Source organism: Macrosteles quadrilineatus, unplaced genomic scaffold, assembly GCF_028750875.1.
Source record: "Macrosteles quadrilineatus isolate MER2022 unplaced genomic scaffold, UCM_ALF_1.0 Scaffold_1__1_contigs__length_201487025, whole genome shotgun sequence".
NCBI classification, from domain to species: Eukaryota; Metazoa; Arthropoda; class Insecta; order Hemiptera; family Cicadellidae; genus Macrosteles; species Macrosteles quadrilineatus.
The window spans coordinates 79,638,219-79,662,814 of NW_026542594.1; the positions used below are offsets into that span (position 1 = coordinate 79,638,219).

Sequence of the window (24,596 nt, forward strand, 5' to 3'; positions counted from 1 at the left end):
CAATGAGTAATTTTTTTACAGATTTTTACCAAGGGTTTACCAAGCAATGTTAGCAAGTGCTACTTTGAGCGAAGATGTTCTTTCCCTTAAGAAACTAATCCTGCACAACCCTGTGATACTGAAACTACAAGAGTCCGAGCTAGCACCTGTCACCCAACTGACCCACTACATAATCAACGCTGAGGAACAAGACAAAGCGGCAATACTGTATGCCTTCTTGATGTTGAGTCTTATCAGGGGGAAAACTATCATTTTTGTCAATACAGTCGACAGGTGTTATAAGTAAGTACAACAATTCTTACAATTTCCTCGATAAATTAACTAGCTAAGAAAAGCTAAGAATTTGGAATAAAATTAAAAATAAATTCAAGTTATTGATTTTACCAGGAAAGTTAGGGCTACATGGCCCCTAACACTTAACCTGAAATACATACAAACAAAGAAATACAATTTCAAAGAGATATCTTAATCGAAAATGTATACTAAAGAAGACATGAGAACACTCAAATATGTACATTTCTTAAAAATTTACAAAAAAAAAAAAAATTAAAACAACAAAGCAAATTATGAAAGCGCATAAACACACTTTGCATCCACACATCAGCAATTGTGAAAAAATAGTCCCATGATATCCCAGTAAGACCTTTTGCTCTAAGTATAGATTTTTCAGTGCCGCTACGAACTGGAAACGTTTTTCAGTTGGTAATGTTTTAGCGAATTTCCCATATAGGGAATAAGCTATTACCGTAGTACTCATGGTAAGACCTGGACCCGGGACCGATTTAATTTTTAGTTTTGATGTCCCTAGAGGCCAAAACACCATCCGTTCAAATTCATATATATATATATATATTTATAAATGTGTCCATTTGCGCGATAACTCGAGCAAAAATCATCCGATTTTGATGAAATTTGGTACAAACGTGTAAACCTACGTTTATTCGAACGAGTTCGTGAACCAGCATGATCGGACCTTGGGAACGGGGGTTTATGGGGGGGGGGGGTGGTTTATGGGGGCTTTTATGGGGTAAAAATTGATTTTTCCCATTTTTGACCCTGAAAACTTAAAATTTAGCAATTTATTTCCAAACCTTTTTGTAGAGGTTAAAAAAACAAATAATTTAGTATATTGAAGCATTATTATGCGCCTAATGGTTACGGAAAAAATTCCAATAATCTGTAAACTAGTGTACCTGTTGCTCGAATTCGAGCAATTGCGAAGCATTACAGGCGACTCAAAGATTATGGAAATACTCACAATCTACACAACAGTAAGATATAATCAAAATCTTTTGTAAATATCTTATCTTTTTTCAAAAATTTGATCTTGTTTTTTTAGTGTTTTTAGTGTAAAATAAGAACATTATTTCTATTTCTTTTACTTGGTTGTGTTCTATGACTTTTTCTATGTTTCCATTGTTTGCAAATCGGTTATTTAAATGATTGCTCAAGAAATGTAGCACAGTGTTAATTCAGTTTTATTACTTTCTCCCCCTATACCATAGTATATGGAGAAAGTATTGTTTTCGTCAAAATTTTCGAGTTTGAGCTTTGAGTGGATATATTCGTTTTGGGTCCCCTTGGACCCAAAAAAGTGGTTTTCGAAGTGATGTCTGTGTGTGTGTGAGTGTGTGTGTCTGTGTGTCTGGATGTGTACAGAGCTAGAGACTACCTGTGGTCCGATTTCGATGAAATTTGGTATGTAGGTTCTAATCCATGGTATCTCCAGGCGTTTTTTTCATTTTTTTGAAATTTTGGTTTTTAATGGGGATTTTCCCATAAAAACCCATAAAAAACAGGAAAAATTGAATTTTCTCAAAAATGGCCCGAACGATTTTGATAAAAATTTAGTATGTTGTAGCCCTTTAAATTCTGAACAAAATGGTACAGATCCCATTTCTCTAAAAATTATAGTTCAAAAGTTATGGTAAATCATGATATTTTCCCATAAAAACCCCATAAAATAACGAAAAATAGGATTTTAGAAAAAAAATCCGGTTTTTATTTAACATAGTATGTTATAGTCCTTACAATTTTGATAGTTTTTTTCAATTTTGAAATTTTGATTTTTAATGGGGATTTTCCCATAAAACCCCATAAAATAACGGAAAAATAGGACTTTCCCAAAAACTGCCATCACGATTTTGATAACAATTTAGTATGTTATAGTCCTTTATATTCTGAACAAAATGGTACAAATCCCATTTTTGTAAAAATTACGGTTCAAAAGTTATTGTAAATTATGTTATTTTCCCATAAAAACCCCATAAAATAACGGAAAAATAGGATTTTCACAAAAATGGCCTGAACGATTTTAATAAAAATTTAGTATGTTATAGTCCTTTAAATTCTGATCAAAATTGTACTAATCCCATTTCCGTATATTTACTCTCACCGCTTACACATGATAAAGGTTGTTGACAAACTTGGGAGAAAGTATGTGTCAGAATGCTGATACCGTTTATTTTTAGTAGAGGTGTGCGGATAGTGAAATTTCATTTCGGATCGGATAGTTGAGGCTCGGTTTGGATCGGATCGGATATTGGGAGGTTCGGATTCGGATAGTTCGGCGCGGTTAATAATAAGCTGCATACAAACCTATAAAACAATGTAAAGCTGTGTAAATAAACTTAAATGATGATTTTGAACTATAGAATTTCAAATTAGCCAAGTCCACAGTTTTCTCTCTCTTGAAAATCACAATTCACAACATTTATTTTCAAAAGTTGGTTGCTTGAATTAAGTACACTAGCAGCCGAAATCTTCACACAACACCTTAGCTCAGCAAAACTGATGTCAAACGTTTGGGCTTGTTTACTTGAGGTTATGCTTTATCTTGTTTCCTGGTTCTCACAAGCCAAGGAGTTCGATCTCAAGTTTATTTTCACATTGTATTTCCTTACGTTTTTAGAACGGATTATTGGCCTTAAGTGGCATTTTGCGGGTTTGCCAAGTTTAGAAAACATCACTAATGCACTAAGATGGGCTCTAGCTCACGATTTGATGTTGGGCAATTAAATTAGACTTTATAACTGTGTAAAAGGTGTGTATCCCTGAATTTATAAATTGCATTCTACACTTATTCACTGCCAAACATAATTCAGTAGAACCTTGATGAACCGAGAATTACACTAGCCTACATAACTTCATTACCCCAAGTAAAATACCAAGATAATTTTTATAATTGTATTTGAATCGTATAATCTTTCTTAGTTTGTTAAAAATGGATTTTATGTTCAACAATAATTGCAGTCCATTATTGTTAAGTAGTATGGTCCCAAATTATTGTTTTTGATTTTGAAAAATAACAGTTCATTTGACAAAATTATACGCTTGTGCAATAGTTTGTTTACAACTACAAGCTTTCTCCAGACCACGGGGGAGGGGAGGGTCTGATAAGCCGTCTATTGTTCACCCCCGAGAAGGTCCGACCCTCATTAGTGCCGCTCGGCTGCACTCAGTGGGGAACCCAATACCACAAATCAATCTTTTAAATGAATACAAATATTTGGTAATAATTGTTTTGTTAATATTCAACTTGAAATTTCAATAAATTTGGTGTAAAATTTGACAAAAATCGGCCATTTTGACCGATTATTAATACAGTACCAAATATTAATAAAGTAGTACATTCATTGGTAATTAAATAATAGGTAAAAATTAACCGATTTTCGTCAAGTTTTACAGCAGGGGGTGCTGTGCGCTATGTCACAAAAGCTGATAATGCTGATAACGACATGGGTACAATATTAGTAACCATGGCAACTTGTTGAATGCGTGATGAAGGGAAACCCAAGAAATAGAAGAACAAAGAGAAAGAATAACGACGTTGTTATCTGTATACCCTTTTTACAATTTCCGTTATTTTTATCTTTATGTAAGATTTTATGATTTTGTTTTATAGGTTTATAAAATAATTCTTTTTAACTACGGGAATATCAATTTATAATTTATCAACGTGCTTCTCTTCTGAAACAGCAATACCGGATGCATAATAAAGGTCAATGACCTAAAATATCACGATTGTGCAATATTGTATTTTGATGTTGAAATTAAAATCACGACAAAAGTTTGTATATATCCATGGTCCCTATAGTTTAATCATTTAATATGTACACAATCAATGCTAAATAATCGTGGTTAGTTCTAACTTTATTTTTTATTATTTAAAGTTTCTACACAGTAAGACAATCCAATGTCAAACCGGGCAATTAATACCCAAAAAACAACGTATCTTGTCCTGTGATTGGAATACCACTCGCCGGCCAGTCCTTTAGGTTTAGGGAAGTAGTGCAAGTCTATATATAGCTTCAAGGTCTTACCCACCCCTTCCCCCTCCGGTCCTACTTGACTCACTACCCGCGCTCCTTTCGAGGTCATTGCCCAACCCCTCCCACCCTTCTATTGTGTTGCCTTTCTATTGTTTCTATTCTGACTTTTTTTTTCGGGAAACATTAAATCTATTGTTTACGTAACATCACAGTAGTAGGCTAGATTTTTCTACTTTGAAACAGTACTGTAAAAAAAACTATTACGCAGCGCCCCTAGTATCAGGAGCGAGACAAGCACGAGTTGACTTTCATTTGACCATGGTAGTTCTTTTCTGCTTTATGTCTGTTCGTTCCAGACGAATCTAATCGTAAAGCAAAACAGCCGATAACGACTAAACTAGCTATCAGTATTGCATCATACGGCTTCTTTGCCGTTTGCTGTTAGGTCGTTGGAAACGTATTGCTGTAATTTTGTCCTGGGAAACTAATGGTGGCTATGGAGATTTAGTTTTCTGTCCAAAAAATCAAAATATATTGTCTATCCGAAAAAGTCGGATATATATAACGGAAAGTGTCGGATATTGAATTTGGGCCCGAATCCGACCCGATTTTTCGGATATCCGCACACCTCTAATTTTTAGCCTATATCAAATTGTCCAAGATTTCTCGCTCTTTTCCATTGTAATAATTACACAAACCCAAGTTTCGTCTACAGATGCAATATGCCAAAGAATATCACCTACGTACAATCTCCAAGAAGTGGTAAAAAAGGCAGAAACCAACCCATACAATAGATATAAGTTAACTCCATAAGAAATAATTTTAAAAGTTACTGTGATATTAGGATTTTCCATTGATTTGGTAATAGAACATGCAAAACATGACACGATGCAGAAGAAAATCAATTTTAAAATCAGAAAAATCCATTGCAAATACTGTACTTCATTTTGACAAATTCAATAAATCACAATTTAAATATTAACACCTGTTGCATTAAAAAGTAGTGTAGAATTATGCATATGGTCGTAATGTAAACAAATCTGAAGAGGCAACTTTAACACGTTAGCTGCCAAGGCTATTTTTGGGGGGGATTGTTGCATTGCCAACTATATGCTCACGTAATATTTTAGTTATATGATGTTATTTATACTTATTTAGGTTAGTTATAATGTTATCTGTCCAAATAACTAAAAGAAAATGGCGGAAAAAGTGTCACCCCGATCGGGGTGACAGTGATTGTTTTCAGTCAAACTTTACTGGAAAAAATCGCTGTCACCCCGATCGGGGTGACACTGAAATTCGACCATTTGGGATGTATTTCATTTTGTTCGGTTGGCAGTAGCGGCATTTTGGCATATGAAGACAACAACACCTGCTTATTACTCGACTGTGTTATGTTTACTTCTTCTTGTGTTGTACTTTTTAGCTATTTATAGCTATAGTAGTTTATAGTTAGTTTTAGTTTATAGTATTTATAAGTTTTCGTGTTGGTTTTCATAGTGTGTTGTGGCTATTGTCCAATATGAGTGACAACATTGGTGATGAAGATATCAAACGTTTTTTTGGGTTTACCAATGTCAAGTGAACTAGATTTTGGAGATCTGAGTGATGGTTTTTTGGGAGGTAGTGCTAAAGACAGTGATGAGTCAGACAGGGACGACGAAATTGACATCGACCCTGACTTTCAACCTACCCTCCTGTCAATGTCAGAGAGCAAGCACAGCAACAATGGTCATGTTTTTATTCATTATTATACATATATTTAGTTTTTTTTAGCAATGTAATATTGTTTACAGTTTGACATAAAAGATTTAAAAAATATGTTTGTTTTCTTTCTTATCTGTTTTTCATCAGTATAACCCAAATACTTACTTTTATGTTTTGGTTAAGGACATAATTTCAGTCATAAGATACAAAAAACCCGTATAAAATATAAACACCAACTGAATAAGATGAACGTTACGTCATTTTATGGTACATATTTCAATAAAGAGTAGATAAAATTGTTGAAAAAAATAGCGTCACCCCGATTGGGGTGACAACATTTCAGTACTTTGTGACGTAAGTTTGGACATGTTATAAACATCAGAATGCAATATAACATTAATATCTAGTTAGCTTGGAGTATGTATTTATAAGCCACAATGTTTGACTGCCGTTGAACATCAAAGACTGTCAAATAGCGGCAAAGAAAAAAACCCTTACAAATTACAACTGTCGCCCCGATCGGGGTGACAGTGCTCACATACGAGCCAACTGGTGGCACCCGGATCGGGGTGACGTGGCAGCTAACGTGTTAAAGGCTTCTAGGGCAGAGCCCCAAGGGAATTTACCTCTTTCCTCTTTTGATGGCTCATCTACAGACCAAGACCTTTCTTTAGAGACCCCTACCAAGTTTCTACGCCCAGCCGTTCTCTCAAATTAGCTGTGACAAAAACCCCGTTTTCCTCCATAAGAATAACATGGGATGGGAATTTAAAGGCCACGGGGGCAGAGCCCCAAGGGAATTCGCCATGTTTCTCTTTTGATGGCTCATCTACAGACCAAGACCTTTCATTAGACACCTCTACCGAGTTTCTACGCCCAGCCGTTCTCTCAAAATAGCTGTGACAAAGAAAAACAGTTTCAAATCTATAAGTATAAAAGAGGATGTTTGTATATATATTTGTTTGTTTGGCAGTGATAAACTCAGACACCGCTGAACCGATTGCCACGAAACTTGGTACATACGTGTAGAATGTCATGGAATAGGTTTATACACCATCAATTTCGTGATCCGTCCAATCGGCTCCGCCCCAGTGGCTCTGGAGTTTCCCATGTTGACCTTATGAGAAATGGAATTAATGAATCTTAACAGCTGTTTCAATTAAACAAGTTGGTTCTGTTCTATGATGTTCAATAGCATTAAAGTTACAAGGATTACCAACAGGGTGCAGCACTATTATTTCTTTTACATTTATGACAACAGCTAATTTGCAACCAAAAGGTGAGTGAGCGTAGCGAACGAACTTAAAACTGGAGGCGAGTTAGCGTAGCGAACGAGCTAACCTGAAGGCAAGTGAGCGTAGCGAACGAGCTAACCTGAAGGCAAGTGAGCGCAGCGAACGAGCTCCAACCTAAAGGTGAGTGAGCGTAGCGAACAAGCTCCAACCTAAAGGTGAGTGAGCGTAGCGAACGAACTTCAACCAGGACGTGATTGAGCCATGCGAACGAGATCATCTTGAAAATTAAGAAGTTAAACGGGGCAAATCCCGCGGGATTATAAATAGTCAAAGGCAAGACAACGTCTGCCGGGTTCAGCTAGTTAATATATAGATTTAAAATTCCCATGTTATTCTTATGGAGAATAAGTAAACTGTTGTTGTTTGCTTGTTTATTAACATATTTTGATCAAATTTGGAAAGTGCATTCATTTCATACTAAACTATAACATTTTACAAAAAAAAAAAAAAAAAAAAACACCCTTTTACCCTTCCTGTTGCAGCAAACCTAAGTACTCGTTAAACTAATCTATATATATAAAAGGCAAAGCCCTCACTGACTAACTGACTGGCTGACTGACCGACTCACTCACTCACTCACTCATCACTAATTCTCTTACTTCCCATTTACCTAGGAGGCTGAAATTTGGCACACTGAGTTTTGCCACGATCGCGGAGGACGACGATGACGTTTCCGTGGCCGCGGGAGACGACGTTGACTCTTCCGTGACCGCATGAGATGACGATGACGTATCCGTGACCGCGGGAGATGACGTTGATGTTTACATGGGCGAGGGAAATGTTCTCATGGTTTTGCCACGATCGCGGAGGACGACGATGACGTTTTCGTGGCCGCGGGAGACGACGTTGACTCTTCCGTGACCGCATGAGATGACGATGACGTATCCGTGACCGCGGGAGACGACGTTGATGTTTACATGGGCGAGGGAAATGTTCTCATGGTTTTGCCACGATCGCGGAGGACGACGATGACGTTTTCGTGGCCGCGGGAGACGACGATGACGTTTCCGTGACCGCATGAGATGACGATGACGTATCCGTGACCGTGGGAGTCAATGATGATGTCTACACGGCCGTAAGAAATTTTCATTATGTTGTCGCAATGGCGGACGACGGTGATGACGTTTCCGTGACCGTGGGAGACGACGATGACAATTCCGTGACCGCGGGAGATGACGTTAATTTTTCCGTGACCGCGGGAGACGACGATGACGTTTCCGTGACCGCGGGAGATGACGGTGATGTCTAAACAGCCCCGGGAAATGTTCATGATTTTGCCGCGATCGCGGACGACGACGATGATGTTTCCGTGACTGCGGGTGGCAACGATGACGTTTCCATGGCCGCGGGAGACGACGATGATATCTGCTCGGCCGCGGGAAATGTTCATGATTTTGTCGTGATCGCGGACGACGACGATGACGTTTCCGTGACCGCGGGAGATGACGGTGATGTCTACACAGCCGCGGGTAATGTTCATGATTTTGCTGCGATCGCGGACGATGACGATGACGTTTCCGTGACCGCAGGAGACGACGATGATATCTGCTTGGCCGCGGGAAATGTTCATGATTTTGTCGCGATCGCGGGAGATGACGATGACGTTTCCGTCATCGTGGGAGATGACGACAACGTTTCCGTGACCGCGGGAGACGACGATGACGTTTCCGTGACCGCGGGAGACGACGATGATTTTTGCTCGGCTGCGGGAAATGTTCATGATTTTGTCGCGATCGCGGACGACGACGATGACGTTTCTGAGACTGCGGGAGACAACGATGATGTCACTGATGTCTACAAGGCCGGGGGAAATGTTCATGATTCTGCTGTGATCGCGGACGACGACGATCACGTTTCTGTAACTGCTGCAGTCAATGATGATGTCTAAACGTACGGTACGCGGAAGATTTCATGATAGAAAAAAACCAAATTTGCTAGTTAGAACTTTTTATTGCTGCATTATTTCTTTACGTGAAAACACCACATTATTATAATCCTACTTTATGACAAAGACATTGGTTGGTGTAGTATTATTTAGAAAATTTGGTTAAGCTATAAAATTTGTTATCGTTATCAAGAATCGAGAATCGATACATTTTGGTATCAACACCTAATAATTGTTGACAAAACTAGTCTTGAAAAGTCTGGAATTAGTCTTGAATTTTATAATGGAAATAAACTAGACACCCTGTAAAACCACTTTCAATTCAATTCAAATCAAATCAAATCAATTTATTGACACAGATAACGTTACATTAGGTGCTTATAGCAGTAACTGGTGTCTTGTCAATTACATAAATGTTAATAATAAAATACAATGGAAAAAACATTTTACATAAAACATAGAAAATTACAATAACAATAAAAATGTACAATGACTAACCCAAGGAGGTGTCTGCTAAAAAGTCTGAGATGGAATAATAAACCTTATCCAGTAGGATTTTTCTTTAATTTTAACTTTGACATTAGTATTTACAGGATTCATGCTTTGTAGACATTGTTATAGAAAGTGGAATGTATGGCAAAAACACAATAAAGTCTGTATTGCATGGTACTCATTATAATAGAGGAATACGTGTACACAAGATTATGTACGAAGCATGCAGAAGACTACAGTTCAAGGAGTTCTTGGAAGAACACATAGAATTAGAAAGTAAAGAGCTTCCAAAAGATCTTGTAAAGAAGTTGCAAACATATACAATGGGCTTCAAGGAAGAAGCTTCAGCAGTTTTCGAGCTTATAGAGGAAGAACACAGCCAATTCTTTGAGAGTTTTAATAACTTTAGAAACGAAAAAGCAGCCAAAAAGAAACATTCAAGTACTGGGATCAATATTGTGATATGGTTGAGCTTCTATTGGATTGCGTCAAGGCAGATAGAGAAGGGAACTGGAATCTGCATATTAATGTGGTCAAAAGAATGATTCCGTACTGCCTACTATTTAACCACTATAACTACGTCCGAGGATGTGTTATGTATTTAGAAGACATATCTGACCTTCCCGTAGAGGTATAAAAATTTATTAAAGCTAAGCTCTTGAAATGATACAGGTAGCTTATTAAAGAGCAGTATTTGGATGAATTTGTGGCTATTAGTTGATTTTGACAATCTTACTATCGGAATATCTAGGTGGTTACTTGTTCTAGTATTATAACTGTGAAATTCATTATGTTTTGGGAATGTAGAAAGATTTTCTTTAACAAATAGCAAATTTTGGAAAATAAATATACACGGTAGAGTTATTATTCTGTGTTTGCCAAAAAAAAAGGTTTGCTGATCGTTCTGCGTGGTATTTCAAAAACTATTCTCAGTGCTTTTTTCTGCCATGAGAAAACCTTTCTGGCTCCAGCGCTATTACCCCACAGAATGTTTCCATACAGAAGATGAGAGTGGAAGAAACTATAATAAGCAGTAATGAGCATACTATCCGAGACGCAACTCTTAAGTCTTCTCAACAAAGAACAGACTCGGGAGATCTTAGACACAACATGCGTAGTGTGGCGTTGCCAGGTAAGCTTTGCCTCCAAATGTATGGCTAAAAGTTTCACTGTTGACGGGATATTTGAACCTTCTAAGTGTTTTAGCGAAAAGCAAATCCGCTCAGTTTTATCATGATTTAAGGTAAGAGAGTTTGCATTAAACCAATTAGAAGATAAAGTAATTGCGTTGTTGACTGGCTTCAGACTCAGTAAAACTACAACTTGAGGAAAAGAAAGTGGTATCATCGGCATATAAGAGTGATTGGCAAGATAGGTTACTAGGTAAGTCGTTAATCATTAACAGAAACAGAATAGGCCCGAACACTGACCCTTGAGGGACTCCCGCTAGAATTTCCTCAAACTCAGATGAGTCCTGCCCAACAACCACTTGTTGGAACCTGCCACATAGATAAGTATTGAAGAAATTTAGCTCATTTTTTTGGACTCCATAAAATTTTAATTTATGCAAAATAATTTTGTGTGACGTACTATTGAAAGCTTTACTGAGATCCATTAAAGCTACGTTAAGATATTTTGTTGTCTTCAAAAGATTTCAATACCTCAGAAATCAATTTGTCAACGGCCTTTATTGTTAAAAAACCATGCCTGAAACCTGAAATTTGAGCTGGGCTCAGAATTTCGTGCTTATCAAGATGACTGTAGAATGGCTCTAATACATAGCACTCCAAACGCAGTAGTTTCTAAGATGGAATATTTTGAAGAATTTGGAAAACATCAAATGACTAAGATTGAAATGACACTCAACCAAAGAAATACCAGTAGAGTTGATGTTGTTTACGACTCCTATAGTGATACTTCAATGAAATGTGTCGAACACGATCTAAGAGCTGGTAACAAACTCCCCTTGGTTGTTAAAATACACAATGACTTGACGAAAATACCCACTCAGTGGTCTCGATATTTGTTGTTTACAGAAAACAAACATGATCTAGTCCAATACATTTCCAATTATATTTTGAAAACCATTCGTATTCCAAAGGGAAAACTATTAGTTTTATATGGCTGTTTTGCAGAGGGAAAGAAATGTTTTTCTAAATATGATACAGGCGAGATCTCTGAAATGCCAAACCTGGCTAGTAATCATATTGAAGCTGACACCAGAATGTATATTCACGTTAACACTAATACCGAAACCCCACCTAGGCTGACGTTAACCGAAACCCCCGGTCTGTGAGACCCCATTTGAAAAATAATGGACCCTGTTTAGAAACACACAAACCGAAACCCTCATTCTGTGAGACCCCGCTTTAAAATACACTAACGCTTGGCTTCTGAGATGGACATGTTATGAACAGACGATCTGTCAAGGTCACGGCACCCATGCAAAATGAACAAACGATATATCAATAGGTAGGGAAGGAAAAGGGGGGAAGGTATTGGGGGAATGGAATCTACCAAGTAAACAGTGTTGCCAACATGCGTTATTGAAAATTCCCGTGGGCCTGTCAGACCGGGGTTTCGGTATTAGTGTTAAAGATTGCCTTACTTCTGACACAAAAGTTGAGCATGTTATTATCCGTAGCCCGGACACAGACTTATTTGTTCTAGGTATCAGGTTCTGGGTAGAATTTGAAAAACTGGGTTGTAAAGGATTATGGATGAGAGTTGGCACCGGGGACAAAAGAAGGGGTTTAGGATGTCATATTGCCGCATCATCCTTAGGCAAAGATTTATGCGAAGTGCTGCCTGCAATTCATGCTTTAACCGGATGTGACACTACCAGTAAAATAAGTACAAAAAAGACAGCATTTAAATACTTTATGAAAAATGAAAACTCCTACCCTATACTGCTGTCGTTGTGTCACTTGCCAATATCCCAGGAATCTATTCACCAATTAGAGTTGCTATACCTTCAACTAATTAAAAAGAAAGGCCAATCATGCGATTAGAGTCGCTTTCTTGAGTTTTCCACCACTCAATCTGTTATTCAAAATCTCAGCAAATTAGCATGCACATCCGAATGCTACAAACTGCACATACTTAGATGTGCAGCATCATTAATTCAACCCTGCAAGTGCAAAAACTGTTCAAAGAACACCTGTAGTTGCTCAAAAAACAAGTCTTCTTGCTGCTCATATTGTAAATGTGGAAGTGCTTGCAAGAACCCTTTCAAAAATGTAAAAAAATATGAAGAGAGCGAAGATTAGGGAGACAAGTAAGCCATCAGAATTAAAAAAGCTGAATTTTGAACCAAAATGTAAATAAACAATTGTAAATAGTGTAAATATGTAAATGAAATTGATATTAATTGACTGTAAATTGAAGAGGGATAAAATAAAAACTTTGTGTACCTCAAATACATCTAAAAGTAAGTAACTGAAACTTGTTCAACCTTATGTAGTAAATTAGTTAATATTATTAATAATAATTTTATCTGTTATATTTATGTGGTATTTCCTTGTTGACGTCATTTATAGGTTCCATATCAAAACACAATAATGTTACTTTAAATAAATTTAAGTGAGCCTGTTGCATTCAAACCGATCACGTACGCAGCTTGCTATCTTTGGCGCGCCTCGATACTGGATTTACGGTCAACGCTACTATGAATTTCCCACGCATACTCTTACTGAAATCAACGTAGCTCTGTTGTTTTTGCACAGATTTCCTTAAACTTGGTGTTGTTGTACTACTTGTTAGTTTTTCTAACCATAAATAGTTTGTAACATGCCCTAAACAAGCGCAATATTTCCGATATTTCATTTTAAAGTATTTTTAAATTTTATTTTTTCAATAAATGTTGATTAGCGCCTAAAGTATAAGAGATAGAAGAAAGGTTGTAATAACCTTTTTGAAAGACAATATATTTAGGCGTAGATAGACGCTTAAACCACCTTTCTATCATTAACCGTTTCAGAGTTAGACGCGGAAACGTAAACCACTGACACGCGCAACTTCCCCCCCGAGTTATGACCACGCTAGAAATGCGACATCATCGATTTTTTTCATCTACTAGATGTCCCCAACAATAATCAAAAGTCAAACTTTGTCAGACTTTCAGTGCATACTCAACCCGTTTAGCCCCCGGCCCACCAGGCGCACACACACATCATGATCACTGACACATTCACACACACATGCATACAATCACTCAACTCAATACATGAGATAATCTTCCAAAATTAAACTAGCAAAATTTTGTTTAAACGTGTGAAGATACAGACTCCGGACATACAGACTCCGAAACAATAGACTTAGCAATACAATATTATTTCAGTTAATAGCAATTAAATAAATAAAAAATAAAATAACTAATAAGCAACGAGACATGCATTTTATATAAGATTTACTCAAACAAACAGTTTGACTTCAGACAAAAATATTGATATGATTTTATCTAATGCAGGCAAAAAGGTAAACAATGTTCTTTGTAAATAATTTAAGTTATCTAACAAAACATGCTAATAGATAATACAATACCGATAACGAGTGTATACTTAATTTCAATTATAAATTTAAAAAAATAATTGTGCTTCATTGAAAATAAATATGTAAATAGGTTTAAAGTAATTAAATAAAAATAAAAATACATATTTATAAAATAAAATTGCTGTAAATGACGTATACAACTCTAATAGATCATTAATCAGATATAGGTAAATAAGTTTAGAAGTACATTAAATAAATAGCAGAGCATATATAGGCCTACAATAATTCTCATAAATCACTTATCATTCATTCTTTACAAAAAAAAAAAAAAACAAACCTAACATAGATTAAAGAAAATTCATTTTTCTCTATAATAATTAGATAGATATAGATAGTAATAGCAGTAATACTATAGCCCATGTTCGTCTTTACTCTGGGAATATCAAAATCTGGGAATTCGGAACCATCCAATCCAAACTGGGCTCTCGGCATTACATAGTAAAGCTTGACTCTGGACGTTTAATCGAAAGGCATATCAATCAACTTATAAGAACGAGAGTACCGCCTAATGGACAAATCAATAAAGGGGAGAAGATAATCAAAGACGTCCCACAAATCAACAGTCAGAAGATAATCAAAAAGGTCCTGTCAGGTTCAATATTCCAGGGATACCAGCATTATAAAAAAACGTTCTACAATTGGTGGTTATACCATTGAGTGTCCTACGCTACAACGACGTTCCACCACTGACCAAATATCAGTAGTGGAGGCTCAGTATCCTGAATGTGACAACATTTTAGCGAATTTCCCATATAGGGAATAAGCTATTACCGTAGTACTCATGGTAAGTCCTGGACCCGGGACCGATTTAATTTTTCATTTTGAGGTCCCTAGAGGCCAAAAACACCATCCGTTCAAATTCATATATATATATATATATATATATATATATATATGTGTGTCCGTTAGCGCGATAACTCGAGCAAAAATGATCCGATTTTGATGAAATTTGGTACAAATGTGTAAACCTACGTTTATTCGAACGAGTTCACGATCCGGTATAATCGGACCATGGGAACGGGTGTTTATGGGGGGTTTTATGGGGTAAAAATTGGGTTTTCCCATTTTTTACCCTAAAAACAAAAAATTTTGCAATTTATTTTTAAACCGTTTTGTAGAGCTTAAAAAAATAAATAATTTAGTATATTTGAAGCGCTGTTGTATGCCTAACGGTCACGGAGAAAATTCAAAAATAGTGTAATTTAAAATTCCCATATTATTCTTATGGAGAAAATGAAAATTGTTGTAGTTTACAGTAGACTCCCTCTAGTTCGGCCACCTCGGGACCGGACCACTGGCCGAACTACAAAACGGCCGGACTAACCGGTTGTAGTGCATTTTACATAATCAAAATACAAATAATAGTATTGCGCAATTGTGATATGTTAAGTCAATAACCTTGGTTCAGTAATAAAAACTGTAACGTTAAAATCACGCTTACTCAAGCAAAACAAAAATTACACAACACTGAACGTACAGCAATAAATCACGTAAAGAACAGAAAAATAGAAAGTCTAGTACTGCAAGCTACTGCTACCGTAGTCAGCATAGGCTACTACTACATGTTGTTTCAGAACATAAGAAAGTCGATGAAAACATTAGACAACTAGTCTTAAAGATAATAACGACAGTCGTCAAATAAGATAAAGATAGCAATAGATGACGTAAAACACTGCTTATCCTTTCTTCTTTGTTCTTCTATTCTTTCTTTGGTTTCTCTTCATCCACACATTCAACAAGTTGCCATGGTTACAAATCACCCAATCACAAACTGTTTTGTGAGATAGCAAACAAGTGCACAGCAGACATCAGTTGTGTAAAGAACAGATGATTGTCAGTGCAAGCGGATAGCTTGACCTTTTGAAGCTAACGATGGCTATTTCTTTGTTTTGCTTTAATTTATTTTTGTCAAAAAACTGTGGTGTTTTAAAAATAATAATGGGGGAACCTACCGCATAAAAAAAATGATCCGAAATATATAATTATACACTGCATTTCAACTTATTAGACCTAAGAAAACTATTTATAAAATGTTCTCGGTATTTTTGAGGTTATGTAACATAGTTTTAGTTTTACATAGGTAATATCCAACAATTCACCCATAGAAGCACCCGTCAACTAAACTGACATGAATTGTTTACTTCTTTGGCCGGAAACTAAACATTCAAGTTAAATCCTGTCGAAGGCAATTCACCCGTGACGATGTGACTTGTCCCCCTGAGACCGGGCCGGACCATCCGGCGGCCGATCCAACCGAAGCCGAACTAGAGGGAGTCTACTGTACTTGTTTATGGATGTATATTGGTACAATTTGGCAAATTTATTTATTTCATCCTTTACTATTGACGTATGGTCGAAAAACACTTTTTACCTTTCCCGTAGCAGCAAACCTAAGCACTCGTTAAATCTAATGTTATTCAATAGGGAATAAATATGTCTTATTTATGGAAATATTTGAGTAAAAATGTAATCAGACAAGTTGAAATTTGCTTAGTCTGCAGGTTTGCTGCGGCGGGGGTATTATTTATTTAGTATTTCAAATGTTTACATAGTTGCCCATTTTAACTGATCTTGTAGGTTATCCGACCTAGGCGGTCAGTTAAGGATATACTGTAGTTACCAGTTGTTGAGATTGTTATCAGTTTCACACTAAATCGTAAACTTTTGTTTGAACCAGATTGAAACTATTTTTGGAACAATTTGCAATCAAAACTTGTCTACTCAACTCAGAGTTGCCTGCCAATGTCCGTTGCCATTCCGTCTCTCAGTTCAACCAAGGAGTTTATGACATTATCATTGCATCTGACGAACATTCGCTGGACCAACCTGATGCTGGCTCTTCGGTTGATTTAAAACAGAAAAGGTAAATACAGTACTGTAGTATTTAACATAAAATTTAAACAGTATTAAAATGGTACTAATCAACTAATCAGTTGAATATATATAAATAAATTAATACAGTACCATATTTCATCACTATAGGGCGTAAAGTAACTCTTTTGACCCGAGTTTAAGTTTAGGAAAATGAGCGAGGGTTGAAAAGACGCTTTTTGCCTGTGTCATGAACTATATTTTTTGTCATAATGCAACATTAATAAGCAAACTAAGCTAGAAGACAACAACACTTTTCATGTAAACATAATTTCTCAAAACGACTTCCAACTTGAATTCAATATTGCTTATGCAAATAAGCAGATGGTAAGTAAGTGATTAGATCATTTTGTCTATTAGGTTGTGATAATATACATTATACTATCGATATATTGAACTGTTGACAAGAATGCACCCACTAAAGCTACAACTGGCTAAATTGATTGATAAAAAATTTTGATTCATGCGATTGCTTACAATCAAAGTTAACAACCCTCTGATTTTTGTTAAATATGTTTTCACGCCCCAGAGACTAAACATGTTTTTTACTAAAAAAGTAGTATAAGCGCTACTTTAGACCCGCAACGCACGTATTAAAAACGGCTGTTTTTGCTGCAGTGTGACGAAAAATACTTTTAATAAGGGGAACATCCCACCCACATGGTTCTTTATTATATTAAATTGAGAAAAATGTATGCATTTTACAATTTCTCTAATAATTGTTAAAGACGTAAACATTTTTTACACTTTCTCACTATTAAGGTACTAATCTAGTTATTTGTGTTGGACGGTCTTCTTTTAGCGAATTTCCCTAGAGGGAAGTAGCTATTACAGTAGGTCTCATGGTAAGACCATCGATGTATAATAACTCTACTGGATAGCGCGCTAGGTGGTGGAAAAACGGTCCGTGCCCGCCAATCGAATTGGCGGGATACCGAGGCGGACGGGCCAGAATGAACCTGTCTGTTTTACACAAACATACATTCACTCAACCTGCTGTGCTACACTTATTTGTTAACATAAAAAATTCAAATTGATATATTATTTTTCTGGAAAACCAGTGCTCATTACTATGTAGCTAGTTTTTACATTAACATATTTTTTTATAATTTATTTAGGCAAATTAAAACAGATGATTGTATTTAACACCATTAAAAACATGAAAAATGTAGTAAGCGAGGAACTTTTTTATTTTTTGGTCAGGAAAAAAATTCCTGCGGCAAAGTTTTACATCAAAGTATGAATTTTATTTTTTATTTGAAGCTTTTTTGATACGGAGCCTGCTTGTATCATTTTTAAGCGATTAAAAATAGGCATAAAATCGCTTGGCGCGGCATTAGCGCTAGGAGCTCGGCCGGCTCAGCATCAGTTTACAGGATATAGAAACCGAGTTTCTAGCATTTAATTATCATTATATTACATCAAATATGTCATTACATTACGAAGAATGGTAACTTAATTTAGAGGCGTATGTTTATGCATTTTAATGCTTACCGGTAGTCTATAGTTAACAAAATTCTTTGAATCAAAGAATAAATAAATGTTGGATTTCACAGTAGTATTTAATACCTATGAAAATATTTTGTTATTATTTTACTTCAGTGAGAATAATGAATACATTTGAGATATTGGCATTAAATCTTATACACTCATTTTATTTAGCAACATAATATGTTTTCCAAACACGTTAATCACAGTATGACAAAGAAACATACTATAATATAAACAAAATATATATTCTTAAATGATGATGATTAAGTCTCTCAATAATAATAATTGGGCCTCGCCGAAGCAAATGATGACATGCATATGTGATCAAATAATTATTGTGATATACTTTGCTCTGGTCAATGTTCAAATATAAATAAATCTAACTCTTTTATATCACCACTACATTTCTTATGAGATTTACTTTTGACACATAGTCTATAAAGTGTGAGCACGTACGTAGATTAATTATATCTGCTTATAACACCTTCTTAAGTTCGTTACAATCAATTATCCTCGGAATATTTCCACAAAACTAATATAGCAATACACGGCGAGAGCGGGCGCGACGCTCGGCACTAGGGTGAGTCATGCCTTTATCCCCACTCCTCGGGGACAGAGCGAGGTAGCAACGGACCGTTTTTCGAGCCATACTTCAACCTGAGCGCGCAATCCAGGGAGTTATACATCGATGGGTAAGACCTAGGCCCGGGACCGATTTACTTTTTCATTTTGATGTCACCAGAGGCCAAAAACACCATGCGTTCCAATTTTTATATATACAAATACATACATATATACATCATATATAGTATATATAATTTTTATATATAATATATACATATATATATATATATTATGACTTTGAAAATGGCCTTAGAGCTGAAACTATAGTCAGTAAATATTTTAATAAATAATTTTTACTTGGGTACTAAAGTTTATTAATGTTTAATCTTCATCTATATATAGTAGCCCTATTATTCTATTTTTCATATCTTTATATAGATATATAATATTTTGTTATTATATACACCAATGAGGGCTACTTTAAATGTTACTAAGTAGAGATGTGCGAGTACGAGTCGAGTATGGCCTTGAAACTCGAGCTTATCTTTGAACTCGGCAGTTTCGAGTCGAGTTTGGTTTAAAATTGTAAAAAATCTATATTTGTTAAAATGTAACTTGTGTTTACATAAAATGCTTTATAATTTGTATTACTATAGATTCTACAGTAATACAAATATTTCTACAGTGTAGAAATGAGCAAGAGGTAGTTGTCCTGCTGTCACAACAGAATAGGTCAACTCAAAGCAGTCCGGCGAAATTTAATTTTAAACAGTATGATTTAAATTGGCATTCTGTTAGTTACGTTTTTTTTTTTTTAACCCGCCCTTATACAGTGTGTATCTGGATCCGGATCCGAAGATCCTATGATCCGGATCCGAATTTTACAAGATCCGGATCCGGTACCGACATTTTCTTGGATCCGCCCATCACTAGTATTAATAAAACAAGGACCCCGAAACTTGCATATAATATAATAAATTGTAGCATGAAACAGAAAGCTAATAATTAGAATTGGTATTACTAATTCAAGGGCCCAGAAACTTGCTTAAAATATAAAACATTGTAGCATGAAATAGAAAGCTAATCATTAGAATTGGTATTAATAAACCTTGCTTAATAGAAACTTGCTTAAAATATAATTTTTTTCAGAAAAAGGAAAAGAGATAAAGAGTCTGGAGTAGCTCGAGGCATAGATTTTCAGCAAGTGTCAAATGTCATAAATTTTGACTTTCCACTCAGTGTGAGCTCATACATCCACAGAGCCGGTCGCACAGCCCGGGGAGTCAATCAGGTAGAACATTGTCATTAGACAGTAGCAAGTCAATTTGTTATCTCTTTTATTAGCAAATTTCCCATATAGGGAATAAGCTACTACCGTAGTACTTATGGTAAGGCCTGGACCCGGGACCGATTTACTTTTTTGTTTGGAGGTCCCTAGAGGCCAAAAACACCATCCATTCAAATTCATATATATATGAGGCTGTATGAATGCGTGATGTGTGAGAGAGTATCTGAATACAAATATCTGGGTATCATCTTTGACAACCGCCTAAAATGGAATTGCCATATTACTTATGTAAGAAATAAGCTTCGCAAAGTATCTTTTATCTTTTCACGCATCAACAGGATACTTCCCCTCGACTTGATTAGAACTGTGTATTATGCCTATGTACAATTTCTATTGCAATATAGAATCTTAGCTTGGGGTGGATGTTATTAAAATGTTTTAACGCCACTTGAAATAATTCAAAAATCTATTATCAAGATAGAACATTAAAATAAATCACCGTTATCCCTCAAATATTTTGTTCAATGAATTCAAAGTTCTTAATATACCCCAACTCTTTACAAAAAATATTATTCTGTATATTCATAAAATTGAAACTTTCTTGTTGAGCCAACCCCTCGCACCGCCCCCAGTCGAACAACTATTGGAAGCTTGCCCCCCATAGTGACAGTGCGAGTGGCCGCCCCAAATCCCTAACAAAAGTGAAAGGCCGTGGGTGAATATCAAAAACAAAACAAATAGTGAACAAAGCCTATAATTTTTCAATGAATTCAACAAAATAACAATCAACAATCAAACAATGTAACCATCCAAAGAATTTCTCAAATCTCTTAAAAAGCTTAATCAAAAATTTTAATGAAAAGGAATTTAGCCTACCCTTCTGAACTTACAAGAACTGGTACCAGTAACAAAATTAGGCCTCACAATTAAATAATTAAATATGGTAACTGTAAATTTTGTTTTAAACTTTTAAAAATTCAACAATTAAATAAATAACAATTAGGCTACTATAAAATAAATAACGAATAATAGATTTTGGGGCCCCTTCAGATAGCGGTATTTCTTTTAAAGCTCACGAAAATGTTCATAAAGGTTCAGGTAAAATTTAACATATAACACTTGCGGCTTTGGCACACTCATAGTCCTTCCTGGTGGTAGGCGGTGGTGTTAGAAGGCGGAAGGTTGCTTGAAGGTCCCCGGAGAAACAGGGCCGTTGGCAGCCCAAGGAGGAGGAAGGTGGAGAGTTCCCCCAGGCGACCCTCTCCGAGGACGACATCCGCAGGACCAAACCTCCCATCCGGGACCTCATCTGACGACTGGCAAAACACTTAACTACATGACTATAACGAAGAAACGGTGTAACAAATTACAGGTAGCACAAAAACCAAACGATGGACACAGATACACATTTATTATGCAAACAATCACAAAGTCTGAGATGGTTGACAGTCGCACGCCTTCTGACTCACAAGCGTCAAGCGGACATAGACTCTGGGTTGCAGGTTTGCTGCCTGACCCAAACTGACCGAGTTCTGGCGCAAGGCCAGCACTCGCACTATACAAAAAACACTGAGGCGTGACATTGGTGGGACGCTTGGTGGACATGTCACGGCTCATTGTTCCGACATATTACACATCAATACCATACTAGATCAACATCTAATCATGGAATTATTACCCCTAGATTAACGAAGTCAATAAACAGCACTTCGTCTTTTTATCTTGCAAACATAATTTATTCCCAACTTCCACTAATTATTAAATCGGGGGGGATTTAACATTAAACCAATAAGAGCTACCAGCCGCCTGTGGGTCCCGGGGCGGGTACTATGGAAGGAGGTAGAATGTATGTTTGTGGTGAGTGTAGGTTCTTTGTGAGTTTGTGTAGGTATGAGTGGTCTGTGTGAATGTGTTAGGGCCATGTGTGTGGAATGTATGGCCAACTTCTAGTAGCCATTTGTCAATAATTTTTTTGTATGTACGTAGACTGCAAGGAGGGGGTTCAAATCATAGAATAAGAAACTATTTCACCTCCATATATAGATACATATAGATACTACTATCATTTCATGAACAACTGCAGTATATCTATGCCGTTGCGTGTGTGTATGTTGTGTATGTTGTGTGTGTTGTGTGTGTTGTGTGTGTGCGTGTGTGTGTGTGTGGGTGTGCCATGGGTTAGAGTGAACTAGAATGAGTTTGAGGTTCGAGTCGTACATTCAGCGCTATTTATGTTGCTTCTGTATTTCCATAGTTTGTGCAAAACAAAGTAAATTAAACAAAGCGGGGTCGCTAGGCTGGACCACAGGGACAGTGCAGTGATGGCTTTTTTAATAAGAGCTACCAGCCGCCTGTGGGTCCCGGGGCGGGTACTATGGAAGGAGGTAGTGGCTGTGAATGTATGTTTGTGGTGAGTGTAGGTTCTTTGTGAGTTTGTGTAGGTATGAGTGGTCTGTGTGAATGTGTTAGGGCCATGTGTGTGGAATGTATGTGCCAAGTCTCGGGCATTTCAAATTATGTGTTATTTCTAATGGGATAATTTCCCTGAATAAACTGAACGCGTGATATATGCGTGCATTCATTTTTCATATACTGTATCGTTTTGTATATATTTATCTCGTAAACTAGTTTTTTCTTATTTATCTTTTTATTGTATACAAAATTCTGTGTACAATATATCTTATTTTCCTTTTTAAATGTAGCCTAAATTTATTGTTTTATTGTGCGGATGATGGACTCAATCCTCAACCACAGGCATAAAGCCCATTTGGGGATCATATTTCATAAATCATTTTTTGTACCATTGAACTGATGTACTGTATTGAAATAATAAAGAATTCATTCATTCATTCATTCATCGTTGGCGCCAATCATTCATTGATGGACGGACAACACATGATGAACAAAGAAGTGGCCGACCTTCAACTTCCCAAGCTGCGAGCATTGCCGAAGACGTCCGAAGGGTCATTGACACTGATCGCCGCCTTACACTTGATGACATCCTTACTGAACTGCCACCAAATGTTGAAATAAGCCGTACTTCACTTCATCGAATAATTACTGAAGATCTAAGCCTCTCAAAAGTCTGTGCAAGATGGGTTCCACGCTTGCTCACAGAACAACACAAGGAGCAGAGAGTTGATGCAGCATTGCAATTTCAGCAATTTTTGATGATGAAGGGGATGGTTTATTTGACCGAATAGTGACCGGAGATGAAACATGGATTTATCATTGGACTCCTGAAACAAAAAAACAGAGAATGGTGTGGAAAGCAAAAGATGAGGCTGCACCAAAAAAAGCAAAAGTCGTGCAATCTGCAGGAAAAGTTATGGCAACCGTCTTTTGGTGTGTTACTGATTGACTACCTGCCTCATGGGACCACGATTACCGCAGAACGTTATTGTGAGGTGTTAAAAAACCTACGAAGGGCAATACAATACAAAAGAAGAGGGAAGTTGACAATAAAAGTTTTTTTGTTCCACGACAATGCTCGCCTACATGCTGCCAGACGAACACAGTATGTTTCCAATAGAATTGGAGAAATTCAAGATTTGTCTAAACCCGAAGAATGGAGGTGGGTTCCATCGAAACAGAATCTGGCAGATGTTGCAACTAGAAGTAACAAAAAGTTTACTTCAGCCATGCACTCTGAATGGATCCACGGACCCTCATTTCTAATGCGAGAATCAAGTGACTGGCCAATACAACCGTCCACACTACAAGTCAAGGAAAATGAAGAAAGAAAGAAGAAATTCGTCGGAGTTGTGAACAGTGATGAAACCCCTCCTCTTCTGACAGTTGAAAACTTTTCTTCTTGGGAAAAAGTGACACGTGTGTTAGCATGGGTACACAGATTTATTAACATGCTAAGGCCCCATACTACTGCCACCACCAAAAAGAAACTGAAAACTGTCAACGTAGATTTTGGAAATATACCAGAACTTCAACCAGAGGAACTTCAAAAAGCTGAACATACATTGATATCAATGTCTCAAAAGGCAAGCTTCAATGAAGAAAAGAATTTACTGCTGAAGAACAAACCCCTACCAAAGTCCAGTAGAATATTCTCTTTAAATCCCTTCATTGATCAGTCTCTAATAAAAATGTCGAGTAGAATAAATAGTTCACCAGAAATAAGCGAAGAACAAAAGCATCCTATCATTTTAGACGGCAAAAGTCAT

At 36.6% G+C, this 24,596-nt stretch overlaps 1 protein-coding gene across 1 annotated transcript in view; it reads left to right on the top strand.

Moving 5' to 3' along the window:
- Nucleotides 1-24,596, top strand: part of LOC128983655 (probable ATP-dependent RNA helicase DDX56) — a 139,225-nt gene that overhangs the window by 44,068 nt on the left and 70,561 nt on the right. Inside the window, exons 5-7 of the mRNA XM_054403029.1 lie at nt 22-282; nt 16,879-17,064; nt 20,277-20,418. Of these exons, the coding sequence (XP_054259004.1) occupies nt 22-282; nt 16,879-17,064; nt 20,277-20,418 (589 nt within the window). The remainder of the gene's footprint in view (nt 1-21; nt 283-16,878; nt 17,065-20,276; nt 20,419-24,596) is intronic.